Genomic DNA, 27,819 nt, shown 5'->3' on the forward strand with positions numbered 1-27,819 from the left:
TGATAACTTTGCTAATTTGTAACACTGCTCTGAAGGTGTGGTATGGGAGTGGCGTAACTTCAGGGAAGACAGAGCTTTAGTCCATGCTCTCAAAATTTATTGTGCTGTTTGTGGTAGGAATTCTAAAAGCAAGCACAAATTGTACATGTTCTTATGCAGTTTCATGTTAGTGCATGCACACAAAATAGAAAGCTACTGCCAGAGTAATTCATAGAAACTGGCTGAATTACTCTGCAAAAAAATTTAGGAACTTTTTAGTTGAGGTACCTCCTTTAAGCTGCTTTGAGTTTTCTGGCTTTCCTTTTGAGTAACTGTTAGCAAAAATGCAATTCTTCTCTTGCTGTTTAGTCCAAATGAATTTTGCTAGCAGTTTGCATAGCAGATGCTTTTATTTTAAATGTTGACTGGCTAGTATGTGATATATACATTATATTCTTTACTGAAAATGTGAAGATGTTTGTAATGGATTTAAGTGCATATTGAATGTTGCTAAAGTTTTTGTTATACCTGAAACTATTAATTTCAGAGAAACAAGAGCTGCAGAGCCAGAGATACCAGGTTAACAGTGTGATGTCATATTGCCATGGGAAAACAGACTGAAACCGACAAAACAGGGGAGAGTGAAAAGATTGACAGTATCAAATTAATGCTTTGCATGATAGGAAAACTTGGGGAAAAAAAAAAAAACAACAGTAGTTTATAATTCCATTTTAAAGTTTCATATTTTAATTAGGGGTAGGTCTGTCTTGTATTTTCAGAAACTTATCACTGCAAGTTTTTGTTGCCTGACAGGAGGTATGTGTATTATCTTCTCAGCTGTACTTTGGGGCAGTGCTGATATGGGGGAGGGGGAAAGAAAATAGAGCCACCTTTTTTTTTGTGTAGGTGAAGTGCTTGGATTATGTGTTTTGATTAGAAAACATAAAATCTAGTTTGCCCTCAGCTGTTCTATGTTTGAAGACTGGTTGAGGGAAAACCTCAAACTCCAGGTACATCTTGCTGTTTACCTGTGACAGAGTGTTCAGTTTTTAGCCAGTAGTGTAATTTTGGGGGATTTTGGCAATTCTGAAGATGGAATGTAAAGTTATGTCTTGCTAATACAGTGCAACAGTTGAAAACATGCATTACACTTAAAACAATAGGCTTGTACTAAATAGTTTTTTTCCCTGTGGATTTTCACAGATGATATGCTAGTTGGTATCTCAGGATATATGATATTTCTTACCATTGTGAAGCGATAGGATAAAACAGGCTAATAGCCCACCTGCTGATAGCATGGATTCTTTCCTTTCTAGCCTTTCTTAAAGCCCTATTTTGTGGTCTTGTCAAACTTTCACCAGAATTATAATGGCCCAAGGCCAAAAAAAAAAAAAAAAAAAATGCTTGAACAAAGCAGAGCTAGAATGTTTTGTCAGAAGTCAAAATGTGCGTTACTTGTATTGGAGGGGTGAACAGCTGATTTTGGCAGCTGCCATCAGATTGGTGCTTCCTGTTTACAGAGCTCTCCGAGCCTCCGCGGAGCCCTGGGAATCCTTCCAGCTAGGGAATGCCTGGCTTAAACAGTGAGTGCTGTTTAAGCAGCAGGTGATGAACAAACTAATGGCAGATGTGCTTCTCTCATTCTTCTCAGAGCCAGCTTACTATGGATAATGCACAGTTGAAGGCAGAATTGGAGGTGAGAGAAATTAAATTTAGATTTTTGTAAATCGAATGGGCTTGATATCTGTAGTTGAAGAGCACCGGAGGCTTGGTACGCGGTCGAAGAATGCTGTTCTATAAACACAGATACCTTCCAAACAGAAGAACAGAGGATTTTGTTACTCATCATTCCTTTCAAATGTGGCCAAGTTTGTGGAATGTAGACTTAGAGTAAATGTTTGTGTCATCTCACTGGCGGGAAATCTGGGCTTTTAACAATGGCAGTGTTGCAAATTGTACATTAAAGCTTCTTATAAAGTATTAGAAAATAATGAGCTGAAAGACACAGTTGGACTCTGATATTTGTTCTTCCCTTAGCAGAAATATGTTTGTCTAGTCTTGTATTTTTAATTTTTGCTTCTGTTCACAAATGAGTAATGTCTGCAGAAAGGTAATAGCAGATGGATAACACTGACACTTTCTCTTTTAGAAATGTTGTGTCAAGTGCCTCTCTTGGGAGCAGGAGTTTGGATAGTTAGGAATCATAGAATATGAATTTCTTGATTTTGAGTTATGCTTGTTGGGGGGAAAAAGCCTCATACTTAACCAGTTACAAGCCTGACAGAGACTGTCATTGCACAGTGTTATTGTTGCTTTATATTTTGGTGCTGCATCACTCTAAGCTTTATAGCAACCTTTGTGGTTTTGCAACTTAGGAAGCATGCTACGGAAGCGTTATTAGGTCTTCTCCATGACACAGAGGAAAAAGTTTGAGAAGTGAATGAAGGGATCCTGAAGTTTCATATAACCTGTTTTATCCGTTGCCAGTTTATGATTTCACAAGTTTGTATTTGATGGTAGACAGAATTTAATAGATCTCTTTGTTACCTGTACAATAAAACAAGCTGAAAAACTAACACAACATGGTAATGTTACATGAGGGTTTGTCTAGGTCATGCCTGTGCTTCTCTTTGTCAAAAGAATTGGGATATTATTGGACCGTGGTATCCTCAGTTATTTAATTTCTTAAAATCTGAACTGTAAAGTTGGAGAGTACAGGTGCTTTTTCTTGCAGCTTCTTTAAAAAAATCTAAACAGATGTTTTAACTACCTTACTTATCGTGAAATAAGATCTCTGGTTTCAGACAGCTTGTGCTTCAACATTTAACAAATAATGGTGCATGAAATTAAAAGCAGGCTTCATTTAGTGCTTTTATATTCCTCTAATGTTTATTTAAGTTGTTAGCTTAAAGTTTAGTGGGATACCTAGCAGAAGCAGGGTGGCAAGCACCTTCACTTTAAACATGTTCTGTACACAAGCTGACAGAATCCAGTGCCATGGGTGATCTATAGATTATTGACCTGAAAAAACATGAATTTGACTCACATTGCAGCACAAGAAGGTTTAGAAGTGTTTAGCTGCACTCATTTAAAACTGGGGGATGCTGAAGTACTTAATTGGTTACACCATGCCACAGTCAGTGAGTGTTTAGAGCAAAGTTCTGAAGGCTTTGAAGGCTAATGTAAGCAATGAAGCTGGTAATGGTTTCACTACTACGGAAGAGTATGAATGTAAAACATCTGATGAACAGCTGGTTAGTCCTTCAGCTGAGTAAGTGTTAAATATAACACTTCTTTTACAGTTTAGTATTGAATCTGGGCTAGAACACAGCTGTTCAGTAGCTACGAATGGGAAAAAAAGCACGGGATCAGAAACGAACATCTCGTCTCGATCACATGCTCTGGAGGAAGCAATCTTCACCATCAGAGCAGTTTTATTTACAAGAGACGTAAAAGAGAAAAATATTCTTCACTTGTAGTTCTAGTTCCTCCAGAGCAAGGCTGAATGTTGAGGCTTTATTTGCCATAATGCTTGTGAAATCTGTATGCTTTATCCCCAGCCTGAGGCTGCGCCGGCGCCTTGGTGGGCAGTTATGGTTGCTGTTGCAGTGCTTGATGGGATCAGTGAATGCGGAGGTGCTGTGAAAACCAGTTTGCTTCTTTTTAAGAGACCATTACTGCAGGTTAATAATGTACTAAAGATATAAATAAAAAAACTGGATACTGCTTTCTACTTGTCTGATAGCAATAACAAAGTAGTTGAGCTTTGCAGAAGGGAAATCTGTTTCGTAAAATGTAATTTTGTGACCGGGGGAGATGAGGATAAAACCAAAACTATTGAAAGATGGTTTTAGTTTGTTTTTTTCCTACCCCTTCTCTCTGGTGTGGCCAGTCAGTGCTAACATTATTAGTTATTGCTGTAGTTGAAGTTTTGCTTTGGATTTTTCATGCCACATTCTTGAGTGGTATGCCAGTGTAACTGGGAAGGAACAATGAGTTTCATGAGTCTTAAGATGATATTAAAAGCCCGAGGTTTTTGTAGTTTTGTCATTAGCAAGCTATTAGATCAAAGATTTGTCCAGTACTTCTATTTTACTGCAGTAGAAAAAAATATTTTTGGCTAATAGGCATGTTTTGTTTTATTTTACCTAAATTTTTAATTGTACAGCAAAATCTATCATTCTTAAGAGTACAGAGAGTACAAAAAAGGTGTAGGAATGTGGGAGACAGATTGCTTCTTCCTTCTAATGAAAAACCGTTATGGCTTTAATATACATGGGAATATCTCAGTTGCATCTTTTCTTTCTGTTTAAATACAAATTAAACATAATGTATATGGGAAAATGCCATTACCTGTATCATTAATTTTTGGCATAAGTCTGCATTATTATTTATTTCTCTCAATGGCTTGTCTGTAACAAAATGAATTTTAGAACTAAATGAAATATATTCCAAACCTTTGAATTTACAGTGTTTTGAAAACACTCAATTCCTGTGTACAGTGCATGAATTCTGTTTAGAACTAAAGTATAATGCTACTTTTGTACCATTAGTTTTACAGATTTAATGATGGATGCATAACATTCAGCTGTCTAAAATCTTGCTTAACATAAACCTACTCACTTGCACTGTATTGTTGTGTTAAAATACACTCTTTAATATAATTGTAATCCTCAGTCATAAGTCTGCATACCCAGAAATATCTTTGTTTAAAAAAATACTAATACATTTGAACGTTTCTTTTAACTTTTTTTTTCAATTGCTTTAATTGGAAAATAAAATACATTCTCTGTTTTAAAGAACGTGCTGTTCAGTGTGTATTTAATTTGGCTTAGAGTCTGATTTTTAAGACAGGAGAAACAGTCTGTGTGAGTTTACTGTAATGTAGAATACTGTAACGTTATTACTGTAGGCAACTGGTTTTCACTGCCACTATTTAGAGGTTGATTCCCCACAACTCAGCCAGTGTAGTGAATTGGGGGCACATACTATAGCGTTGCTGATTTTGCCCTGAGATGGTTCAGCTGAAATTGCTGATGGAAGCAGTTGGAATGGATGAGAGTGTAGTCACACACTTTGCTTCTGATGGCTCTGTGGATGGCGGCCTTTAGCAGAAGTGGGGAAACAGGTGGCCTGTGGGAGTGGTGTGGGTGAGAAGGTTGTGAACCATTGAAGGGTTTGTGTTTGTGTCTTCATTTGCTGCTTGTGTTTAGAGGTGAGAAGAAAGGATATGTTCTTGTTTCAGACTTTTTCTCCTTTCCAGAATAACGTTCATTCTGCAGCTGATGATAAAATGGTGTGGAAGAGTAAAATTTGGCCTTGCATTGTTCTTTTTTAAAAAAAAAAAAAAAAAAAAAAATCTTTAGTAGCTCAACTGGCAATAATCTCAGTAATTTCTTGAGTTGCAACTGTGTTTTGGCTCAATCTCTGCTGTTATGGTTCCTAACCATGGCTGGCTGCAACAAGGAAGCTGACACGATCCCATCTCTTTCATTGTTGTGTTGGAGCATATTGGTCAAGGTGCTACAAATGAAAGTAGCCTGTAGGCTCTGCGTTTTGAGGTTGTGCACCACTGGGCATGTAACGCTGTGTTTCCATCTGTAGAAGGGAGATAACACATCCCCTCTTCTTCGCTTTGTTCGCATAACACAAACTTTTAAGACATTTCCTGGTTTAATACTTCATTAAAATTATCCACTACAAGTCACTCAAAGACGTTTCACTCATCTCTATATCACCCCAGTACTACCGTTATGGTCAATTCTAACAAAGTTAGTGCAGTAAGACCTTGTCTCATTTGGCATAAACAACATTTATCCTTACTCCAAGGGCCCAACTTGTGTTTATTCTTAAAGAAGTCAGCTTCTTGCTGATCTGGTGTGTTTTATGAGTGCTGAAGTTAAAACTATACTTTATCGTGTGTTTATCACGCTTTTGTCATGCACAGCGCCAATAAATTAACCCTCCTCTTGACTTTTCTAGTTGAAATAACAAGAGAGTGGCAAAGCACTTCAGCAAAGGCTGAATGAATACAGGCAGCTTTCTAGCTTTTGAGTGTTTAGCAGGGACTTCAATGCCTTTGAATTTTGTGGACTGGTAATAAAGCTTCCATGGTGCATAAGCAGTGAAGAAAGTAACTTGGTTCAGAAAACAATTGTGTACATATTTAGGGCAATACAATGGACAGCATGTCTGAAGTCAATCAATAAATGCTATTTATGCTGGCAGAACTGGTGTTCAGAACACATGAGCGCAGTTGTGCATACATAGGTGCACGTGCATCTTTGCATACATCTTTGGATGAAATTGTAAGCTTAAGAGTTTGTCTTACATGCTTGAAGCTCAAGTTTTAAATTTTTTAACCTCTCTTTAAGAAAAGCCTCAAAACATACACTTTGAGAGATCACTTGTCTCATTCTGTACTCCACTGAAAAAAATGAACAATTTTGTTCTTGCAAAGAAATCCCTGTAAAAATTAAATAATTCTGTTGAAAATGTAATGTTACATGTTTTGCTGCAGACTCTACATGGAAAGAAATATACTGCCAAGTCTTCTTTTTAATTTAAAAAGAAAGAGCCTAGCATGTGCAAGTTATTCAGATTATTGAAAATTTGATCAGCGGTGGTGGCACATAGTTGACAAAAATGCTGGGAAAAGGAAGAAATATGTGATAGGTTTATTTACAGACTTTCCTTTCATCTACTCTTTCCTGAGTGTGGGAAAAAGAAAAACACTGAAAAAAAAAAATACTAAGTAATAACCCAATGTAAGCATTTCTAGAACAACACATCAGTGTCATCAAGTCTAAAATCAGTAGTTGCTGTCTGGTTTTGTGCTCATTCATACAGTCATAGTGTTTTAGTGTGACCTTAAATATGATGCCTGCTTTAAATACTGTTTGCTGGCTGTGTTCTGCTGAAGTAGAATGTTTTTAACCATTCTAAATAAAGAGATTGTCAGTATTTTTCACTGGAACCTTGAAAGAACCTTTCACAGGCCTTGAAAGGAGAGAAATATTGCTTATTGAAAAACAAACCAAAACATTTTCTGTCTGTTTGCAATGACTTTTCACTACAGCATGGCTTAGAGCCTGAATAATTTATGCATTTAAGACTAGCTCAGCAGACCAAGTTCAGGTTAAGACATTGTCTTTGAAATACCTGAGTTTCTGAAGTGAAGGATGTATGTCCCCCATGAAGAAAACCACTTCATTTTTGTTCATTTGCTTGCAGAAATCTTACCACATACATAGCCAGCACTTGGTTAATGCAGTGAAAGTATGAGAGATACTTATTATCTTGGAAGCATGGAGCAGAAGAATATGATCTGGGTGGTAAAACTCCTTACAACTTCTCAGGCCTTACATTTCTATTTTAACCGAACATATTTTCCTGTTTTGTTACCTATTACGTTATGATTGGCTGGATTCTTGGTTCACAAGGTTGCAGTCAGTGAGTAATAGAGTAGGTGTAATTAGTACCTAGGAATACTTCTTATACAAAGCAAGGGGTGCTTTAAAGTTAATATCTGTTTGTATTAGATCAAATAAGATATTACTGTTTATTAAGCATACCACACATTATTTTCCCGCAATATGGGTATCTATTGCAATAACCACCTGGTATCACTTTTGAACACGGCTGCTTTTATGTCAAGAGAAAACATGGTAAACCTTTTAATTTTCCTTACAGTAAAGCTTGAAGTTGATTCTCACTGTTTTGTTGTTGTTTGCATTAAAAGAGCAATTTTAATTGTACAAATATCTGTCAGCAAGTTGAAGGAGGCTGATGAGTAGATCTGCTCTAAAGTTCTTGTGGCCAACAAATCTAGTCTGTACACTAGACGTAGTATACTAATTTATTTAAAAGAAAATCATTGAAAAGAAGTGTATGAAATGCCTGTTGCAGTTGTACACTCAACTAATTCATAGTGAATTGCAAATGTGTGACTAGGGTCTCTCTGGGCTTAAGTGCAAGAACTTGATTAATTTTGTGGTTCAAGACATTTTAAATCATACGTAAATCATACCATTGTTTCCACATTTAAAACTATAGGAACCTCCTTTCAAATTATAAACCAGAAAAAGTATACTTAGACTTGATTCAGCTAGCTTTAAAATTTTTCCAGCTTCTGATAAGAGATGTTTTATATCATATGTCTTAAATTAACAACAGAAAAGCCACTGTTAGAAGTAGGATGTGTTTTGGCCCTTCTGCTAATATTCATAAAACAGCAAGGAAGACAGCCTATACAAGTTTGATGGTGTCTCTGTACAAAGTGCTTTAAATTGGGAAAAATGAATAAACTGTAAAAGTGACAATTTACTTGATTTTTTTCATATGTGGCCATCTTTAATTATAGTACAGAAAGAACTAAATATTGAGACGTTTCTTTTTTTTCAACTTGACACTCCATTTTTCATTATTATATCTTCCTTGATCCATGTACAAATGCTTTTGTACTCACAAATGTAATTTCCAGTATGTTTTTTTTTATTCCATGTAGCTCTTTTTCCTTTTTTGATAAGTGGTAGATCAGTAGATTACTATTTAGAAAGTTACTCACTAGAAGCACTAGAAAAAATAAAACTAATGCTTTTGTAAAAGCACTGGCCAACCTGACAGTCTTTTCAACCTTCTGTGACAAGATTAAAGGGGGAAGGCAGGAAAGTCAAATAAAAAAATACCCAAGAAACTATTCCTATGGCAAATAATTCTCCCCAACGATTTTACCCAGGTTCACCTTTTCTAGCCAATGAAGACGGTGTACTCGGAGGTGTGATAGTTCTTCGGTCTTGCAGGTGTTCAGCAGAGCCTGAATCATCACAGGAAAAGCCAACTTTACTAGGTGAGAAATTCTTACTCATTTTTACTTGAGCTAGGTGCTAACTCAAAGTGAAAGATGAAATAAAAGCTGTCTATGCATGTTTACCATTGTTCAAAGGCCTCAGAGAAAACAAAAAGGAATTGAAGTTGTTTGAGATGATAAAGCTCTAGAAAGCAAAATAGTAGTATTAGCCTTTGTTCTCTAAAACTGTGGAAAAGAGAATTCTTTCTGACTCATTATTTCTGAGCAGAATTGTGATTCAGAGGGTTGTGTGGGATCCTTCTAAAACCATGGCATAGAAATAACGGTTGCCTGTGGTGAGGCAGGGTATGTTCCTCATAGAAAAAAAATGCATTTTTAGCTAGGGGTAATACGTGTGACTGTTTAGTGCTTCTCGGTGGTTTATATGCTAAAAATTCTACCTAAAAATAAAAGTTCTTTGTTCCTCCTTTTTGCAGGACAAAATGTGAAAATTTGGAGGATACACTTAAAATTTGGAAAAGAAATTGTTTTAAGGTTAGAAATTTTTTGTTACGCCTAGGAAAATCTGTTCAGACAAGTCGTAGTTACCATCTGCATGTGCAGACAACAGGAATACTGTACTTCTGCAGAAAACTGTACCTCTCCGTCAGTAGCTGACTGGTTAAAAGGCTCTGAGCTTTACAGCCCTTCAGCCCCGTTTGTGTCCTAGAAACAAGAGCCTCATCTGCCTCGCTGCTTTACAGCAGAACACGTGTGTTACAGTAAACTGTCAGGTGGTTTGTCATATAGAAAGAGCCAGGAGACTGAAGGCTGGAGGCTACGAGCAGAGGTGGGTGGAAATAAAACGCAGAGATGGTAGAGCCCATGTTGCCCTCTGAAGGCAGGGATCTGGGGCTCGGGGCACGCCAGTTGCATCAGCACGGTGCTTGTACCAGCTCCTTTCCCGAGGTGCTCCTCTGATGAGGGCGTATGTGTCTGGTCATCTTATGGATTGGGTCACATGGGCCTGTCTAATATATATTTATGTTATGCTACCAGAATTAAAGCTTTTTCCCTTTGTATAAGCCTCTGCTTTATTGTTCCCCCCAGCATTTAAAGAATTGCTGTCAGTATCATTACGTATTTGAAGTAGCTTTCATATTTTTTAAGATCCGACATGGCAGATTTGATCACCTAACTTTGTGTATTAAGGCAGGTCATAGCATCTCACCTGGTAATTCTTGAATTGCATAATTTCTTTTTAATCTATAGGCCATTATTTAGAAAGACACTTCACCTTCGTTTTAATTCATTACCGCTTTAGCCCCACTAAATCCTAATGTTGTGTCACCAGAGTTTGCCTGCTTACAGCCAGCCTGGAGTAGCAGGCAGTGTGTGCTAAAGGGGAGCGGGCAGATATCTTCAGAATGATGGGTTAACCCACACAAAATCCAGTATTTATTGCTGTCTGTTCAGTGACTTCCAGGATGTCAGGGTCAAGCTATTACAGTTGCACAGGATAAGGTGGATGTTATCTTTCAGTTTTGTTCTCATATTACACCTTGCTGGTTTGCGTTACAAGAAACTTCAAATAACACATACTACTTTGTGTGCATTGAGTTGGGTCTGATCATATGCCTCCTCCAGTCATTCACTCTAATAGGTAATTTTGCTCAACACAGTTAATTACATTCATGTCTCTCTACCCATCAGCTGAAGTTTATGTGTGTTTTATGCTTTTGGTCAAACTCTCATCTTATCTATAAGAGTTTCATGTATGTTTATTTTGCTATTACAAAGAACCAGAGATTTGGGAGGTGAATCCTTACGATTCTGATGATGGTTCTGGGATTATCCTGATCGACAACAAAGGAATTTTGGAAGGCTTGGCTGGGAAAAAGTTTAAGAAATAGCTTTTGGGTGTTATATTTTTTGGAGTTACTACTTGAATAGCTTGGGTTTTTTTGAAGTAGACTATGAAATTGACTTTGACAATCATCTTACTCTTGTCTTCCAACTATTTGAAAGCCAAGACTGTCTAATCCTGACTCCAGAACCAGGGCACGGGTTGCTAAACATACAGATAATGTTTCAAGTTTGATTTACAGTTTTCAGATTTAAGAATGGAACAATTGTGATGTACTGATCTAGTAGAAAAGCATCCTACAACATAAATTCTACCCCCAAAACAGAGTTAAGAAAATGAAAATACAAGTTTGATTAAATAAGAACAAACAGGATCAATTTAGCCTTCCATTCCTTATGTTTGGAAGTGAGAGAATTATTTCTATTCATTTAATGTTTGTCATTCATGTAAGAAAACATGTTCATATTAAGATAGATTTGTTATTTTTTCCTCAAAAAATGATAAAGAAAATCCCCATATATCGTATATGATAAATTAAGTCTATTTGTCCACTGATTTTTGGTATTCTTTTCACTGAAGTAAGATTCATGTAGCACAGCTTATTCTAAAGATATTTTTTCTGTACTGTAGAAATTTCCTGCCTTATAGTGTACGTTGAGTTAATGTATCATTAAACATATGTAATATTTGTGTTCTTTGGACTGAAAATAAGCTGTGTAATATGGAAGATCTGAGTCTATAGAATAACGAAATCTCATGTCTTTGTTGTAAGGATCTTTATTATTTTTTGTTTAACTATTGAAAGAAATTGCAAGGAAGTGATTTATTAAATGGTTGAAAATATGTGAAATGTCTTCAGATAAGTATGTAATTTAGGTTTTTCATTGTAATTCCACTACTTGCTATAGCTAGCAACAACCATGTTTCATGCTAGTACATGCTACCTTAGGTGGACAATGTAGAAGGAAGAAAAATACTAAACACTTAAAAGAGTATGCCTAGAGTTATCAAAGGCAAAGAAATATTTTGAGGGTATTTGGCCTGAGCTGTTGCTCAACTTCTCAAAATTGAAAGACAAGATTAAATTTCTCTCCAAAAAAAGAAATGCTTTCACTGACAGTTGAACCTTTAGGGTGTTAGGGAGGGGTTGGCCTCATCGAATGCAGTTACATCGCACTAAATATGTTTCAATTTCTGAAAGCTTTTGACTAACTTTTGGCGATATCAGTCATGATGAATCTATTATGGGGGGAGAAAATCACATACCTAAATGAAGTTCATTTTTCTTTTATGATGATGTCTACGTATCTGTCAGAATCTCAGAGTCTTGCTGGGTTTGTCTAAACTTTGATCTTCCACTCAGGGTTAATTGCTGTGCAAGGATAAATGGTTCAAAGATAAGCACACTCAGCACACTGTGACCTTCTTCACTCATGTTAAAGGAACATGAGGAATAGAAATGAGTGAGAGTTTTAAAACCATCTAATGATGCTTTTTGCATCATGTGAAAGTCTCTCTCCAAAGAAATACTTGGAAATTGGTTTTCATGACATCTTGTGTGATTCATGTAAGACTCCTCCTGTAATGCAAAGGAAAAATTTACACTTCAGTGCCATTTCTTAAATCCTTTACAGTATTCTGTGAAACATGCTGGATTCTGATCAGTGACTCATTCTTTCTTTTTCCCCCCTCCAAACTGTGTACTTAATGAACAGAAAGAAAAATGACTGACACAGAGCAGGAAGAATGTAGTGATTTATAAAGCTCCATTAGGTGGGAACATATGAATAATTTGGTTTTTGTCTGAATTTTGTGTTGCAACTGAGTAAAGGGCTGTGTGGGTGTGTGTGGGTGTGTATATAAAGATATCTATGTATGTATCAGGGAATTAAAGATCACTGTAACGGGCTGTTTAAATGTCTGATAGATCAGGCCACTTTCAAACTTCAAAACAACACCTTACTGGATTCACATGCATTAACAATACACATTAGCAATAGTTAGTTTTCTTAATCATTACCACTACAAACACAAAACTTTCTGTCTTTAACATTTATATCCTAAATTAGCTGTGAGTGTCCAATACCAGAGAGCTGATGCTATGTAGCAAGGGCTAGAAGTCAGGGTGATCAGACCTGAGAGTGCTTTGATGGAGAAGCCAAAATCAAAATGGGTTCATTTGTTCTCCATCTTTCTTTCCTTTCATACTTTTGATGCTCCTTACCCTCGCCCCAAACAAAGGGGGGGTGATTGCGTATGCTCTCGGTATAATTCAGCTTACTTTTGGGCCCAGGTCTTGCTCTTAATTTTGCCAGGCATCTTTCTTGCTTATTGTGCAGTGTGATTCTGCTTCCATCAGCAGACATCTCCTGCTTCTTCTGCAGGATTATTTTGCTTTCACCAGATTTCTTTCCTGCCTGCTCTATATCTTCAGTTCTCATCTTGCAGACTTTACTACTTCTGCATGTTTTCCTGTATCCTACTTGTGCAGCTAAACCGCAGATCTCCATTTCCTCACTGGTAGTTACATATTATGTATATATTTATGCTCAGTTCTGTGAAAAAAATGCTTGTTACGGGTTATGCTGTTGATAGCAGTACAATTCTGCAGAATCCTTGTACGCCATCTGGGTTCATGCTCTTGTAGTGTGCTTGTGTCTGGGTTCAGGGCAATCAAATGCAAATTGTATCTGCTTCTACTTTATGGGTGGAACAGACCTCTGCTTTAAAAGTTGCTCCTGTCTTTTAACTGTAGTTGCAGTTGATGTATTTTTCATCTTGGAGGCTCCATATCTATGAAGTAATGTTTTCATTCTGGGTATTAGTTCTGCAGTGTGGGACTGCAAATAGCGCAGGAAAATTTTGTTTGTTTGATAGCTGTTTCCTTTGAGATTGAATTATTCTGGTAAGTAGTTTTTGTTCTTTAAGTTTGTTTTCTGTCCTTTCCCAAACACTATTTTAAGCTGTATTTGCTTCTCAAGATTCCAGTCGTGTTAAATTACATTTTATATATTAAACCAACACCTTTTTTGTGACTTCTTGCATTTTTCTTTATAGTGGAATTTCTGTGGAGCCATACAACAGAGAGCATGTGTGTAGGATATATGTCTGCACAGGATGGCAAAGCTAAGGTAAGCCACGAAGAAGAGGTTGTAATACTGTAGAATGAGTGCAGAAGCTAAGGAGAATATGAAATGATGATAATGAAATATATAAGAAATTTCTATCTTTAAGAGAATGGAAAAAGTAATGGATGTGTAAGCAGCTAAATATATGTATTGATTGGGCATTTCTAATTCCTTTTTTTTTTTTTATAATTGCAGCAGTCAACAAACCTATGCTAACATATGTATTCTATCAGGAAAAGATGCCACAGACACTTTTCCATTTCTTTCTTCTGCTGACAATAATTGTATTTGAATAACTAGCTTGATTCAGTTATACTGACTAGGTTGGTACAGTATTTTTCTATTGGCATGTCTTCATTCAGATAAAGCATTTGCACCAAAGAAGCAGGGAGAGGGTATAAAACGAACCTTGAGGCAGTCTCTAGAATAGCCTCTCTGGTAAACAATTAACATTGATGGTTTAGTTTTTTGGAGTCTTCTTTTCTTTTCTGGAATAAGAGAAATATTATTTCAAAACTGAGTTTAGCAGTGGATACTGGAAAAATCCTCAACATGGAACAGTGGGGATTAACCAGAGGATAAGAGCCCTCTACTCTTAGGAATAGAGCAATGAAAGGAGAAAAAGGCAGGGTTTGTGACACAGCAACTAGAGCACTTAGGAAAGGTGTTTGTGCAATGAGAATGAACATGGGAGAAGCTGCAAGCAGAGAGAAATTCATCATTTCTGTAGACCTTTATAAATGTACAACCATCAGTATTCAAGACTAAGAGTGAAAAATTTGAACTGATTAAAGGAAGTGACAAAAGCAGGGGGAAGAGCCAGAATAAGAAGGCTCCCTGATACAGTTAAACTAATAGGGGAGGTGGAGGTGTTTGCTGGAATATTTGCATCTATTAGAGAGATGACAGCCAGGAAGTTTATACTGGCAGATTGTATTTCCCCCTCTATTTAATTTGAGAGAGAAATACGAAGGAGGAGGTGAGAGATAAAAAAAGATCATCTAAAAGAAGGAAAATTGGCATCAGATATTTTAAGCACCAAGAATGGTGTTTGAAGCATTGGGATTGAATGAGTTCCTCCTCAAGGAGTAAAAAAATGTATAGAACAAAAGACAAGAATGCCCCAGAAGGAGGAGGAAGATAAAAGCAGCTGGTGAAGGAAGTGCTGGTAGAGCTGTTAGTGAAGCAGTCACTTTTCTGACTATGTACAGTTCTTTCCAGTTAATTATCCATGGAATAGAGTGTGGTTTCACTTGTTTTCTTAATATTTATTTCGGATTTATTAGAAAACAATCCAGACTGAAGCTAAAAGCTTGGACTGGACTGAGTGAAACTAAGGCAAGCTCAGCTGCAGATGTTCTAGTATTCATCTAATTAGTTTTAAAATCATTATCTTGTGTTTGCAGTGAAAGAAGAATTATTAGAATGTGCAATGTTAAATTATTCCAGTGTGCACACCTGCTTCTGGCTTACTCTGCAAGGCTCAAAATATTATTGTTTCTTCCTGGCTGTGCCTGTCTAATTAATAAATAAATGATAAATACGAAATCTGTCTGGTAATGAGTACTAGCATGACAGTGCCATGCCCAGAGATGTTTTCCTACTCGCAGTTGCAACATTTGACATCTGGTGTGCATTGTTTTCATACTGCTGGTAAATTCTCCAGCTGGTAATCTTGATTGCGCTGACAGACACAGCTGCTCTTCTTGGTTCACTTTTAAATTATGTTTTTGACCTTCATTGAAGAGTTAATCCCCCTCCCTTTCTTCCCTCTTTGAGTCTGTGGTCACAAATGCTTTCCAGAGAAAAACCACAAATGCTTTTGCTGCCGACTTCTATTGATCAAAAAAAGTCTGTCATAAAAGCTGGAATTTTATTCTGCTACAACTAGGACTAAGTTATAGATGGAAAACTGGGCTTGAAATAGAACACAATGTATTGCAAATGAAAAAAAAAAATAATTCCTTTAATAGAATAACTGTTTTGGTACAATTAATTTTGAGTGCTTGCCGTGAAAGAATAATGGTGTAAGAATTCATAAAAGTATAAAATATCACTTGTTTATGAGTACCATAGGAAAATGATTGGGCAGCAGCTTGTAGAGAAACATCTTACTTTCCTGTTTTTCTAGGGTGGTAAAGAGCTTCAGTTTTTCTTTCTTTCATCAATCTAGGACTCAAGTTTTATTCTTAAACCAAGGGATTGTCACAGTGGCAGATTTTGGGCTGGTTCAATTTAATGAACATGAAAGCACACTTTTGTAACAAGTCTTTTAGAAAGTGAGAAGGGTTTTAAGTATATACTGTTATGAGTTAGACTAATATTAGAATCATAATTATATAAAGGGGTACATACTAAGGAAGAAAAAGGATCCTGCTTTATAATCTTAGTGTGGTTCTTTGTGCTTTTGGAGGCTAATGCATTTCATAATAGGACCTAGCAAATGGTGGTCCTGAACCCAATGCAGAGATTGTGGAGATGTAGGAGGCCTTTTTCTTACAAGACACTTAGACACTTAGAAGCTAGATGCCAGCTCACCTGCAGACACTGGTATGCACGAGAGGTGGAAACACACTCAACCAAATAACTAGCAGCAGCTCCTGCAAAGAGCAGTGGGGCACGAAAGTGGAACCGGAGACCTGAAGTGGTTCGTACACCCTGACCTGCTGGCGCTCCTGACTTTTAGCGCTGTGAGCTCTCCAAGTACTGATTTAGAAGTTGCCTTGCAAAAGGGGTTTATTTCCTCCTGGGTTAGAAGAGACTGGGTTCTGCAGTTGGCCACTCACCTCCAAACTACACTGCCTGGTTGCTAACTTGCCAGCATAAAGTGGCTGACCCTGCAAGAGCTGTGGAACAGTTTTGCACAATGACTAATAATTGTTTGATTTAAAGCATGCTTTCTGTAAAGGTGGCCAGTCTTTTTTTGGAAAACCATTTGCCTGGAAAAGTCACTGTTTCCTGTCGCACATTGGTTTAAAATGTTTGGTTGAACGTTACTTTAAAAATACTGGGGAGGCTTGCCAGGTGAACTAAGTTCACACCTTATTGCTGACACGGTCGTCTCTGGTTGCATGACTTATTACTTGCCTTTAGTGTGCTCTCAGCACTGAAAAAGTATTTCATCTCCTCCACCACTGATAGCACTGCAATGTCACCTTCTCTACCTGCAAAGTTGAGATCTCATTGACTTCCTTCTGATTCTTATGCCCTTGAACCCTTACATCACTGCCACAAGCAGCTGATCAAAGCGTATACTTGCTGGTTCAACTGTGCTCTTCTTTGTTTCTTGTCATCCCTCTTGACACGAGCAGTTTCATAATCACTCAGTGCCAGTGTTTGTCACATAATGGATGTGGAAGGAAACAAACTTTCCATCTGAACAGATTTTACCCTTTTATATGCTTCTTGGAACTAACCTGTACCACCTATTGTTACAACTTATCTAGACTGGTGTCGGAGCCTCAGCTATGGTGAATTTAAGAGACAGATATATTCTGTTTTAGAAATTGCCAGTCCCAGATTTCCTTCCTGAAGCAATACCGTGACAGATTGTTTCAACATTGGGCCTGTTCTTTGGGAAGATGAATGGACTTTCCAAGATCTCCTGAAGCAAAGTTTCTGCATTGCCATCTATATAATGGTAGAATTGTCACAAAAGCTGACACTCAACTACTTCCATCCGTTAGTCAGGTTATTAGAACATTCTGGTCTCTGTGGAAGTTTCTGGCCACAGCCATGAGAATAGATAGAAAATACTAGTCTGTGGACTTCCTCTGCACTTACCCAGCTGCTTTTGTAGCAGTAACTGCTGCATCAGCAAAGGTTAAGACTTACAGATTGAAGGACTGGAAGATTAAATGACTTCATGAACTGAAGGGGTATGTTTTTTCTTTTTTGTTATTGTGATGTTGACTCATTGTCCTGGGTTGAGTGAGCGGTGGAGTTTTTTTGGTGGCAGGGGAGGAGGCTATAGGGGCATCCCCCTGGGAGAAGCTTCTCGAAGCTCCCCCAGCTCCAAGTCAGCTCCACCTCTGCACCAAAACTGAGCCCATCAGCTGCGCCTCTGCCAGAACGTATTTAAGAAGGGACGTGGTGAGGAGCAGTGGGACTGGTGAGGAGGAGTTGCTGCAGCTGCATGAACACCAAGGTCAGTGGAGGAACGGAGGAAGAAAGGAGGGGGGAGGTGTGCCGGAGCAGAGACCCCCCTGTATCCTGTGGGGAGACGGCAGGGCGGCCCCCCCTGCCACCCATGGAGATCTACGGTGGAGCAGACACTGATTTATGGCCTGTGTTTCACATAGATGATAAAGGTGACTGTGCCTGAAGAAGGCTGGGATCATATGGGAAGAAGCAGCCCCACTGCTGTAATTCAGCACTGGGAGGATTGCAGCATGCGGGGGAGTCCCACGCCGGAGCAGCTCGGGAAGGGCTGCAGCTGTGGGAGGGGAGAAAGTTGGAGAAAGATGGTGACCCATGACAGAGCAGTGTGGGGAACGCTGCGGCCCATGGGAGGGACTCATGTTGGAGAAAGTTTGTGGAGGACTGTCTGCTGTGAGAAGGAAGAAGCAGCAGCACTGACTGCACCCCCATTCCCTGCCCCTGTGCCACTGGGGGAGGAGGTAGAGATATCGGGAGCAGAACTGAGCCCGGGAAGAAGGGAGGGGTGGGGGGAAGGTGTTCTCAAGATGTGGCAATGCTTCTCACTGTCCTACTCTGTTATGTGTTGTTAGTGTCTGTAATAAATGTATGTTCTTTTTTTCTTCCCCTAACGGGTCTGCCTTTGGCTCATGATCATAATGGGTGATTTTTTCCCCATCCCAGTCCTATCTCAAACCCCAAGCCTGGCTCTCTGCCCCTTCTCATTGCCGAAAGAGAAGGGGGAGAGAGTGGCTGAGTGGTGGTTGGCTGCTGACCAGGCTCAAACCACGACACTCATGACTGACTTGATATGAATTTAAAATCTTTGATAGACAGCTAGCTCTATTAGATTCCCTGCCCAAACTTTCTTTTTCTGAGACACTAGTCTTCAGAATGACCTTCCAGATGTTTTGGTTTTGTTTGCTTTTTTTTTTTAAAGGGCCCATACTACTTCCATCAGCTGATCACAGCATCAGCTAAGAAGGTCATCCTGTTACCAGAGCTGTGACCTCTTTAAAGATACTCTGGCAGCTTTTAATTAATTGGTTCCAATTTTCCTGAACTCATTAGGTTACATTCTGAGAGCTTAAGCAATTGTGTTGTCACTATTGGGAACATAGTGCTATTCTGATGACTACAGTGTTGCTTCTTGGAGCTCTGTCCATACTGTCACAGGCAATGTGCAATATTTGAAGTCTTAACAGTTGGCGTAGCATTTGGTAGAGCAATTTAAGTGTCAGTTTGCATGAAGGGCTTTGAGACCTTCTGCCTTGTAATTTGGGAGTGAGAGAAATAACTCCTTGAATTCACCCATAATGTGATCTTTCAGATGTGAATGGAGAACAGGAAGAAAAGGAGGTTAGTGGGTAGGTTACAAGTTAATTGACTCCTCTTAGTTACATAATCTTCATATTTTCTTGTTCTTTGTCTGCTTGCCCAATGGAGGATGCTGCAAAGGAAAAGAATTTCTTCAATCTCAAATGATGGTGCAGCATATGCCTGCAATGTGAATTCACATACCAACTGCATCTCTTGAAGGTTCTGGTTATGGGTAGGCAGCCTTTCTTTGATTTAATGTTGTGTATCTGTGCATAATCAAGCAGGAGCCCTTTTATCTCAGACAGGATCTGCAGAGTGTTTGTTCCCTTGAGGCCCACAGTATGCTGTGCCAGAATGTGTAAGTGGGCAGGATGTGCCACTTCTTTCCTGGATCTCCCGTTTCTTCTATTATCGTAGTGATTGAGAGTAGTTGGTGGTGTATGATGTTTTTGCTTGAAAGTAGGTACTTCCTCACTGTGTTTTCAGTAGTGTTTGAAGTTAGAGTGCTTTCCTTCCAGTGAAAGATCCAATCTCAACACCAACAATGTGCAGTTTTGGTCCTGTGTTATGTGTAGGTATTTGAAATAATTTGTTAGTTCACCATGGTTCTTAGTATATATAAATGTACTATATGATCTGTGTATAAATGTTGCTAACTTTTGCAATTACTGTAAATGTTGCAATACTCTTGAGATATCCTTGTAGATCAGCTTCATGGGTTTTAGTTTTTGTAACACCTAGATGACCTAGACAATGAGTTTCTAAAAATCTAGTTGTAATATTGAATGTAATCCAATTCAGTTGCCAGTTTAAATCTCTCTTTGGCAGATACTCAGTTCTTATAAAATGAATTACTAAGCTCTATGCTATGGCAGGTTTTAATATTGCGAAGCTACATATGCCATTCTTTCCATTTTCTAATGAACCAAATTCAAGTTGCCTTGCAAGATACGGGGTAACAGTAGTGGAGAGTGTTGCATATTGCTATGTTTGAAAACATCCCTCAGCAACAACTGCTGTCTACAGCCAAATGTTGTGGTTGCAATACGCAAACAGAAACTTTATCTTTGACAGTTAATTTCATTTTCCAGTATGAGGAAACATGGTGGACAGGGAGACCATTTCCAGTTCATTATTTTTGTTGAGATGGTAGGTGCTGTAATCAGATTTACTCGCCTTTATTAACACTGTAAAATTTCCCTCTATTTTTGAAGTGACATGTATGACAAACACTGATTGTAGTAATTGTTGTTGGTTTTCTGATGACGAGCTTCTGCATTTTACCTTGTGAGTAAAAGGTCTGTGAAAGCCCTTTGTCAGGAGAAGAGCAGTTATCCACTATTCATTGGGTGAAGAAATACATCTTGGAAGAATCCTAATTCTAATTTGAAAATTAGTGGAAAAGTTTACTGAGCCTGTTTAGTTAACAGAAATACTAAGTCAAATAATTCAGTCATTCTTTTCAGACTACAGAGACAGTCTTTTAACTTCATGAGACAGGAAAAGTATATGTCACTGTTATACTTTGTTGTGTGTGGTTTTGTTTTTTTTTTCTTTAATCTGTACTCTTGTCTGAAGACTGGGGAATCGGTCAGAAATTTTCACGTGAAAAGAACTCTGCATACAGTAAAGCATCCAGTTCTCACATAAAATATAAGGTATTTGTATTTGTCAGAAACAACCTTCAGTGCTAAGATACCAGTTAAAATATTTGGTTCGTAGACCTTCATGGAAATTATGGGCTCTGAGATGGGAGGATAAGTTCAGTTTTTTGGGCTGAGTTCTTACATAAAGCCAGTAGTTCTGGAACTCTTCTCATATTTGGCTGATTTATTTTATAATGGAGCAGAGAAGATGGGATTGTATATCCAGGTACACAAATATAAATGCAATAACCTGACCTAGCACCTGCAATTCAGAATGGTAAAAATCACATTTTAAGATATATGGCAGTATTTTAGAATACCTCTATAAAAGCCTGGGACACTGAGCTGAATAGATTATTGATTGGTACATGGCCTTAGACCGTCTAAATACATGTATAAGTGATTTTGAGAGATTAAAATGCTTTAGTTTTCAACTTTCTTAAAATTTGTTGGTTTGTTTTTTTTTTTTTTCTTATTTTTTAACATTTCACCGAACGAGTTGCACACAGGATGATCTGATAGCAGCAGTTGCCAGTGTTTTGCAAGTCACCTTCTCCTGTCACATGGCAGGTGTACATTCCAACCGTGTTGGGGGAAAGCTTCCCAGGAGACAGGGCAGCAGAGGATGGCTATTGCTGCCAAATGTGGCTGGCTGCCTGGGAAAGACACTGAGAATAGGTGGCCAGGTGGCTCTGATGGCGGAGGTGTGTACCCAGCTAGAAAACTTATAGACCTCTCAGTGATTCTGAATTTTTAAAGAATATATGGGTTTGGTGGCACTTCTCTTTAAGAAGTAAGGCGGTAGAAAGAAATTTCGTTAAGTATATGATGTCCTTGGTCTTTCATTATATTTCTTCTCAACCGGGTAATGAATGGAAAAAGTTTGTTTCAGAAATTATTCTGTCCAAAGCACATCCTGAGCATTTAATAAGGAAGCTAAACACATGAAGTACTCCCTAGATTTGCTTAAGAACTGAATGTGCTGGCATCTGGTAGTTGTACTCTGTCCTCTTGGCAGCATGTGATTGACTTCAGTTTTCTCATGGAGCACTGTCTTTTGGCTTAAACTTTATATTCATTTTACATTGTATTTATGCTTTCAATGAGAAAAAAATGAAACTAGTGACAAACTAATACTTTTATGTGAATAAAAAGAGACTAGCTCTTTAAAGACTAAAAAAAAAAAAAATCTTTTTCGTATTAGTTGGTCTCAAGGTTGTTTCAGAATCTTTGACCATGAGACATGAAGTAAAGTAAGTCTTGGCACAACTTGTAGTTTTGGGTAGGTTTTTTTGTTTGTTTTGTTTTTTTGTTTGTTTTGTTGTTGTTGTTGGTTTTTTTTTTAGAAAAAGGTATACTAAAAATACATAACTTGAAAACGTTCATGACGAAAAGATGGAGCCGTATATTGTCCCTGTAGCAGTTAACACTTATTCCAGGGCACAAAGACCTCTTAGTTTTGGACTTTTGGACTTGAAGGGTAGTGGGAAACTTTCCAGTGTGCATCAAAAGGGACTGAGAGATAGTAACGTTCCGTGGACAGTGTCTGCAGCGCTGGGGCTGGGCGAGTTGGTTGCTCTCTGGGTTTGGTTTGATTAGGAGGGAAAAGGGAAATGTGTTTGGGTGGCAAATACACAGAGCAAGAATCAGTGTCTGAGGGTTGGGTAGCTTGTTTGTGCTTTATGGAAAGCTGGGAAGCCAAATCAAGTATTTAATCTAGCGTTTACCTTTTTTCCTTGTGATCTGTGGGCACGAGATTCCTCCTTTGAGCTGCAGACAAAGATCTGTGGTGACTAACTGCTTCTCTAGCTCTCAGGACCTCTGCTCCTACTAGGCTCTCAGCAACCTCACTTTTCCCTAAGAAAGCAAATCAAATCAGAATATTCTGGGACAGTAAAATTTCAACTTATGGAGCTGAAGATATGGATGGGCCCATCATTCTTAATCTACCTTTCCTTGGCATATGGTTTCCTCAAAGAGAGGCTTCCATGAAGCTGAGTAGAGGATTAATCCAGGAAAACTTTTTCTTTTCCTGTTTTTGTGCTCCCAGGCACAATTTCCCCCAGATGTGGGTTCATTGAACTGGTAAAGCTGGTGGACCAATCGAATTCAATTAAAAACTTTCCAGTGTTGTTGTTTTTTGTTTGCTTTTTATTTTTATGTTTTAAAATCTAAACCTACTCCACTGTACAATCTGGACTTAATGTAAAATATGATGTTGGGATATAAAAATGTAACAAACTGTACAAATAAGTTCTGTGGCTGCATTTAAAACTATTAAATGTCTTTGATCTTTCTTTTTATTTACTAGAGTTTGTTCTTATGACTAAGAACAAGGCAGATATTGTCAGAATTCACTTGGAAGTTTATCTGAAGTTGTCTTGACATGGCAATGTTGTCCTTTACTTATTAGGTAACATATTTTAAACACTGTCATCTTGGATCTGTCTCATTTTTGTTCTACGTAAGACAGCCATTGGTGAAAGTAATAAGTAGTCAGTGTAAAACAGCATCTGTACTTGCTCTGTCATATAAAGTATGCAAATAAACAGGCTGCAAGTGAAGGCTTTAAGAAAGGTTTTGTTATATGTGGCTTGGGTGTTTCTGTAAATGGAAATGTACAGATGTTAATGTATAGTTGTTTGGTGTCTTTTGTATGGGAATCATGTTTTTCCTTCTATAGGAAATGAGATTTTGTATAGGAAGTGTATTTTGGATAGCTACTTGATAATGTGTTGCTAGATAATGACTACCTGCTTATGCCCTCTTGTATATTTTCCTTTTCTCGCTCAAAAACTTACTAAGATATTATGCTTAACTAACTTTTAAAAATAACAGGATCTATAAATTTCATGTGGATTCAATGAAGCCTCACATTCTGCTCCTGCAATTGCATAACAGTCTGCTAGGCTGAACTTTGGATTGTGGGATGAGTCAAGCCTATGCAAAAGATGAATTCATAATGTGGGTTAGCGAGCTAATTTATACAAATTAGGTCTGTTGTAGTTATAATGAAAAAATTTGGTTGTATGCTTCATTATAATCATGATAGTGCTGATATTTCTTCCGTTTCAGTAAGAAGCTGCCTCTTGGCAGTATCCTTGGGCTCTGTGCTTTTTATTGTAATCCTACAATGGTCTGCTAGTAATTCTGACTGATCACTGTATAAGCATTCTCACTTATAAATTATGCCTGCCTTAGAGTGGACCACTCATTTGCTTTGATTGCAGTATTTCACTAAACGATCAGTGGCGTTCTTCCACTGAGGAAATTTGCTACTGTGCCCATCAAACAATGTCGCTTTTACACTGTCATTATATCCCACTTTTCATTTAGAACACAGACCTAGAAAAATGTCTTGGGGGTCTCAGTCATAAAATAAAAAATATCCTTCTTTCAGTTGTTTTTCTTCCTTTTTTTTTTTTTTTTAATTTAAACTTATAACATCTCTGAAAACTATCAGTTACATTTTGGGGGAAACTGTAACAGATTTGAAAAGATCTTCTTGAAGTGGTAAATCACACTTGTATCCAAAATTCTTCTGAAAGTAGGAAGATGTTCATATATCAAGCAGGAAGGCCGGACACCAGAGTTTTAGCAGTAAATTGAAAATCTTTAAATGCTTTTCATTAAATCTCATTCTGTAATTTAACTGAACACAAGACCACCTAAGAGCAGACACTAGGATCCCCTTATCAAGAAAGGAATTAAAAGAAGCTGCCTCTGAGAGACAAGATGTCTCTTCGATGCAATGAGTTGTGGATACAGTCTCAAATCACTTTACGCTCAATCGATTCAAGTTATGCTTACTGAACTTTTACATCTATACTTTTTTTCACAACTCATTGCCTTATGCAAGTTCTACATTTTGCAGCGCTTAAATCTTTTAAATGGGATAATGTACATACAAAAACTTAAATATGTAGCTGGCTGCGCTTATAGGAAGTTATAATTTCTAAACGCCGCCAACTTCTATGTTGTGACTTTTATATCGCAGTAGGAATCATTTCTAGGTCCTAATTTAATAACTGTTTAAGCATTATGTTGTTTGAGCATTAATGAATCACTTGGTGAAACTTGTAACTCATGCGGGAAGTGAAGGCCAGCTCTCCCTCCTCAGTGGGAGGCGTGGCTGAAGCATAGTTTGAGCTGGTGAGTCCCTGCCGTTTTCTGCCTTAAGCCTGTGGAAATGCTGCTAGCAGCCCTATTGCATTTTGGAGTTCCACTAAGGTTCTTTTTTACATTTTACCACAACCCACTCAGCAGCTCCAAAAGTGGGAAACAGTGAAGTTTGTAAAAACATGCTTCTGACTCCTTTTGTTCTGTTTAAACGCTGCTTTAGCCGCTTGGCCCTATATGAAAGCAATTAATGTATCTGTACTTGGCTCTGTCCCGTAGCTCAAAATCCACAGTGTGGATAAAAACATAAGCAGTTTTCACAGTAGAAAGGCATATGCAAAGGGGAAAAAAAAGTCATTACTTTTAACAGTAAGTCAGAGTATCTTTTACTAAGTGAATGCTTTTGCCCATCAGTAATAAAGTGCCCCTCAGAATATAGGGGATCTTTAACAGATTTTTAGTGTTGCTGAGTTACAATACAGTTATAAACTGAAGTTTTGTGTACACGCACACGCGCACACCCCCACTTTCTGGCTTTTACTTTCTGGCTGAAATATTGCAGAGCCATCTCAAAGGCCTGCTTTTGAAACTTCTCCGTGGAAAAGATGCCTGTTGACAAAAACACAACTGCTCTCTGGGTGCATTTATTTGACAGTTGGCAACAAATATTTTAGAGGAAGTCTCTATACTTTTAGAGTATTTTTTTAGCTGGACAAGTAGGTATTGTATGCAGAGAAATTTTTTCTTTGCATCCTGATCATTGCAGTTGCATTATGCTCCAAAGTATTAACAGTATGCTCTGTCAAACAGTTTGTGTTTAAGATTTCTGTAAGGTATATTTCTGTATGCAGAACTAAACTTTTGAATCTCACTGAGCAGTAGACTTACAAACCATGGAATACCAGAGTTATTTTTCTTTTGTCTTCATGGTGGATATTTCTTTCTTCTACTTTCAGTGCACTGGGTCATCCAGTTTACCTTTTCTACACATCTGTCATGGTCCTTCCCTTCATATGTTGAACATTAACGCAAACAAAATAAAAAAAGAATCACGGTTGTTTGCAGCTTTTCGAGCTGCTTTGTAGTTTGCCCTCAGATTCCAGTGATGGAACAGCTTAATTGTTCAATACTTCCAAGCTTGGAACAGCTTAATTGTTCAATACTTACAAGCTTGCTTTGTGTCCTGCATTGGTTTGCCTCTCTTCTCACTTGATAATACTCTCTTGACTTTTCCACAGACTCACATTTCTAGACTTCCTCCTGGAGCCGTGGCAGGACAGTCCGTGGCAATAGAAGGAGGAGTTTGCCGGCTGGAGAGTCCAGAAAGCTGAACAGCTGATTCCTCACTTCATTGCAGAGAATGTGAATGACTTTTTGTATAATAAGTTTTTTGTGTTTTAACAGATGTTGGAAATTCTACTTTTGTTTTATACCCTGTATTGCAACCATGTGCACCATAACTTGAGACAAGTGCTGCTGTAGTTTATGTTCTCACTCTGTGAATGGGGGTGTGTGCATGTTCATTTTTTCCCTAATAAAATAGGAACTCTTCCCAGTTGTGCAAAGATTATGTATGATTAATGATTGCATTTTCATTGTTTTATGTTTGAAAAATAACTGAAAGTTTCTTTAAAAAAAATGTTTAATTTAAAGATATGGTCACAATTGTCATTCATGTTCTAAACTTAAAATTAACAGGCCTTTGAAGTGGATATATAATTATGCAAAAATTATTATGGTTTCTAAGTTTCTCAGTGGTTTAAGTAAATCCAGAGGTGGTTTAAACATGGGTTGATTTTTTCCTCCCCAATAAGGAGGATTTTTTTTTTTTGTCAAAGAATGGTTTCAGTGAAACAAACTAGAGGAAAATTAAGGCTAGAATTGTTTTTAAATAGTCTTATAGGTCATATCTCTGTTCCCAAACTAAGATGTTAATAGCTTCAAGCTGTATGTATTACAAAAAGCTATATGGAGATAATGTATCGTAACGCAGTCTTTATGTATAATGGAATATTACAATGTAAATAAGAAAACAAAGTTTATGGAAAGATTCGATATTATTCTTCGCTTCTGTTTTAAATCTATTTTTAAGAGAGGTACAGAAATGAACATATTACTGGATGCGAAGTGCAATGTGTATTAAATGGATGTTGGGAGGTCTGATACTAGCTTTCTTATTGATAAAGCAGCTTCCTAAAGTCCAGCCACAGCATGGGTATTTATATAACTGTGTGTATTATGTATGTACTGTGCATAAATTTACTGTAATTCTTTTTATACTTTCAACAAAGCTACATTATAAACCAATGTAATCCTTGTCTGCCTTGTGAAGCATTGGCAGCTGAACTGTTGTTTGTCACCAATTCTGATACGTTAGCCAGATTGCCTGAGTCCTAAAAGTAAGTTCTGATATACGATCTCCCATTCAGTACTTTTTTCTCCACAGCACTGGCAGCAATAGAAGACTTTTGTAATTAACTCATTGTCCTGATAAGTATGCCAAAGAGAAACTAAAATAGTTCATTTTTTTCCCTGGTGGATATTTGATAATTCTGTTTTCAGAAATAGTGGGTGAATAGATATTCAGACTGTATTCGCTTACTCAGGCATTGTACTTGCCTGTTTTGTAATGTTGTGCCTGCCTATAACAGACATACTTGACTGATTAAATGGTTACATTGATTGTAGTACCAATCTTTAATTGAAAAAAATCTTAATAAATTTTTTTTAATAGCCTGAGTTCATTTTCACAGTTATGTTACAGCATACATGGAGATCCTGTCATCTATAATCGTGACATCAATGTAGTCCTATGGTTGAAGATACTTCCATACG

At 37.7% G+C, this 27,819-nt stretch overlaps 1 protein-coding gene across 3 annotated transcripts in view; it reads left to right on the plus strand.

Annotated features, from left to right (window-relative positions):
- The window catches only part of TASP1 (taspase 1), an 87,507-nt gene extending 60,216 nt beyond the window's left edge, over positions 1-27,291 (plus strand). For 2 of the 3 annotated variants that reach the window (XM_042789637.1, XM_042789639.1), the window contains 3 exons: positions 8,717-8,827; positions 13,692-13,765; positions 26,223-27,291. In XM_042789637.1, coding sequence (XP_042645571.1) covers positions 8,717-8,827; positions 13,692-13,765; positions 26,223-26,315 — 278 coding nt within the window. In that variant the 3' untranslated portion in view covers positions 26,316-27,291. The remainder of the gene's footprint in view (positions 1-8,716; positions 8,828-13,691; positions 13,766-26,222) is intronic. The other variant, XM_042789638.1, reaches the window with a different exon arrangement.
- The last annotated feature ends 528 nt before the right edge of the window (positions 27,292-27,819 follow it).

This window comes from Tyto alba, unplaced genomic scaffold (genome assembly GCF_018691265.1).
Source record: "Tyto alba isolate M040663 unplaced genomic scaffold, T.alba_DEE_v4.0 Super-Scaffold_16, whole genome shotgun sequence".
Classification (NCBI taxonomy): domain Eukaryota; kingdom Metazoa; phylum Chordata; class Aves; order Strigiformes; family Tytonidae; genus Tyto; species Tyto alba.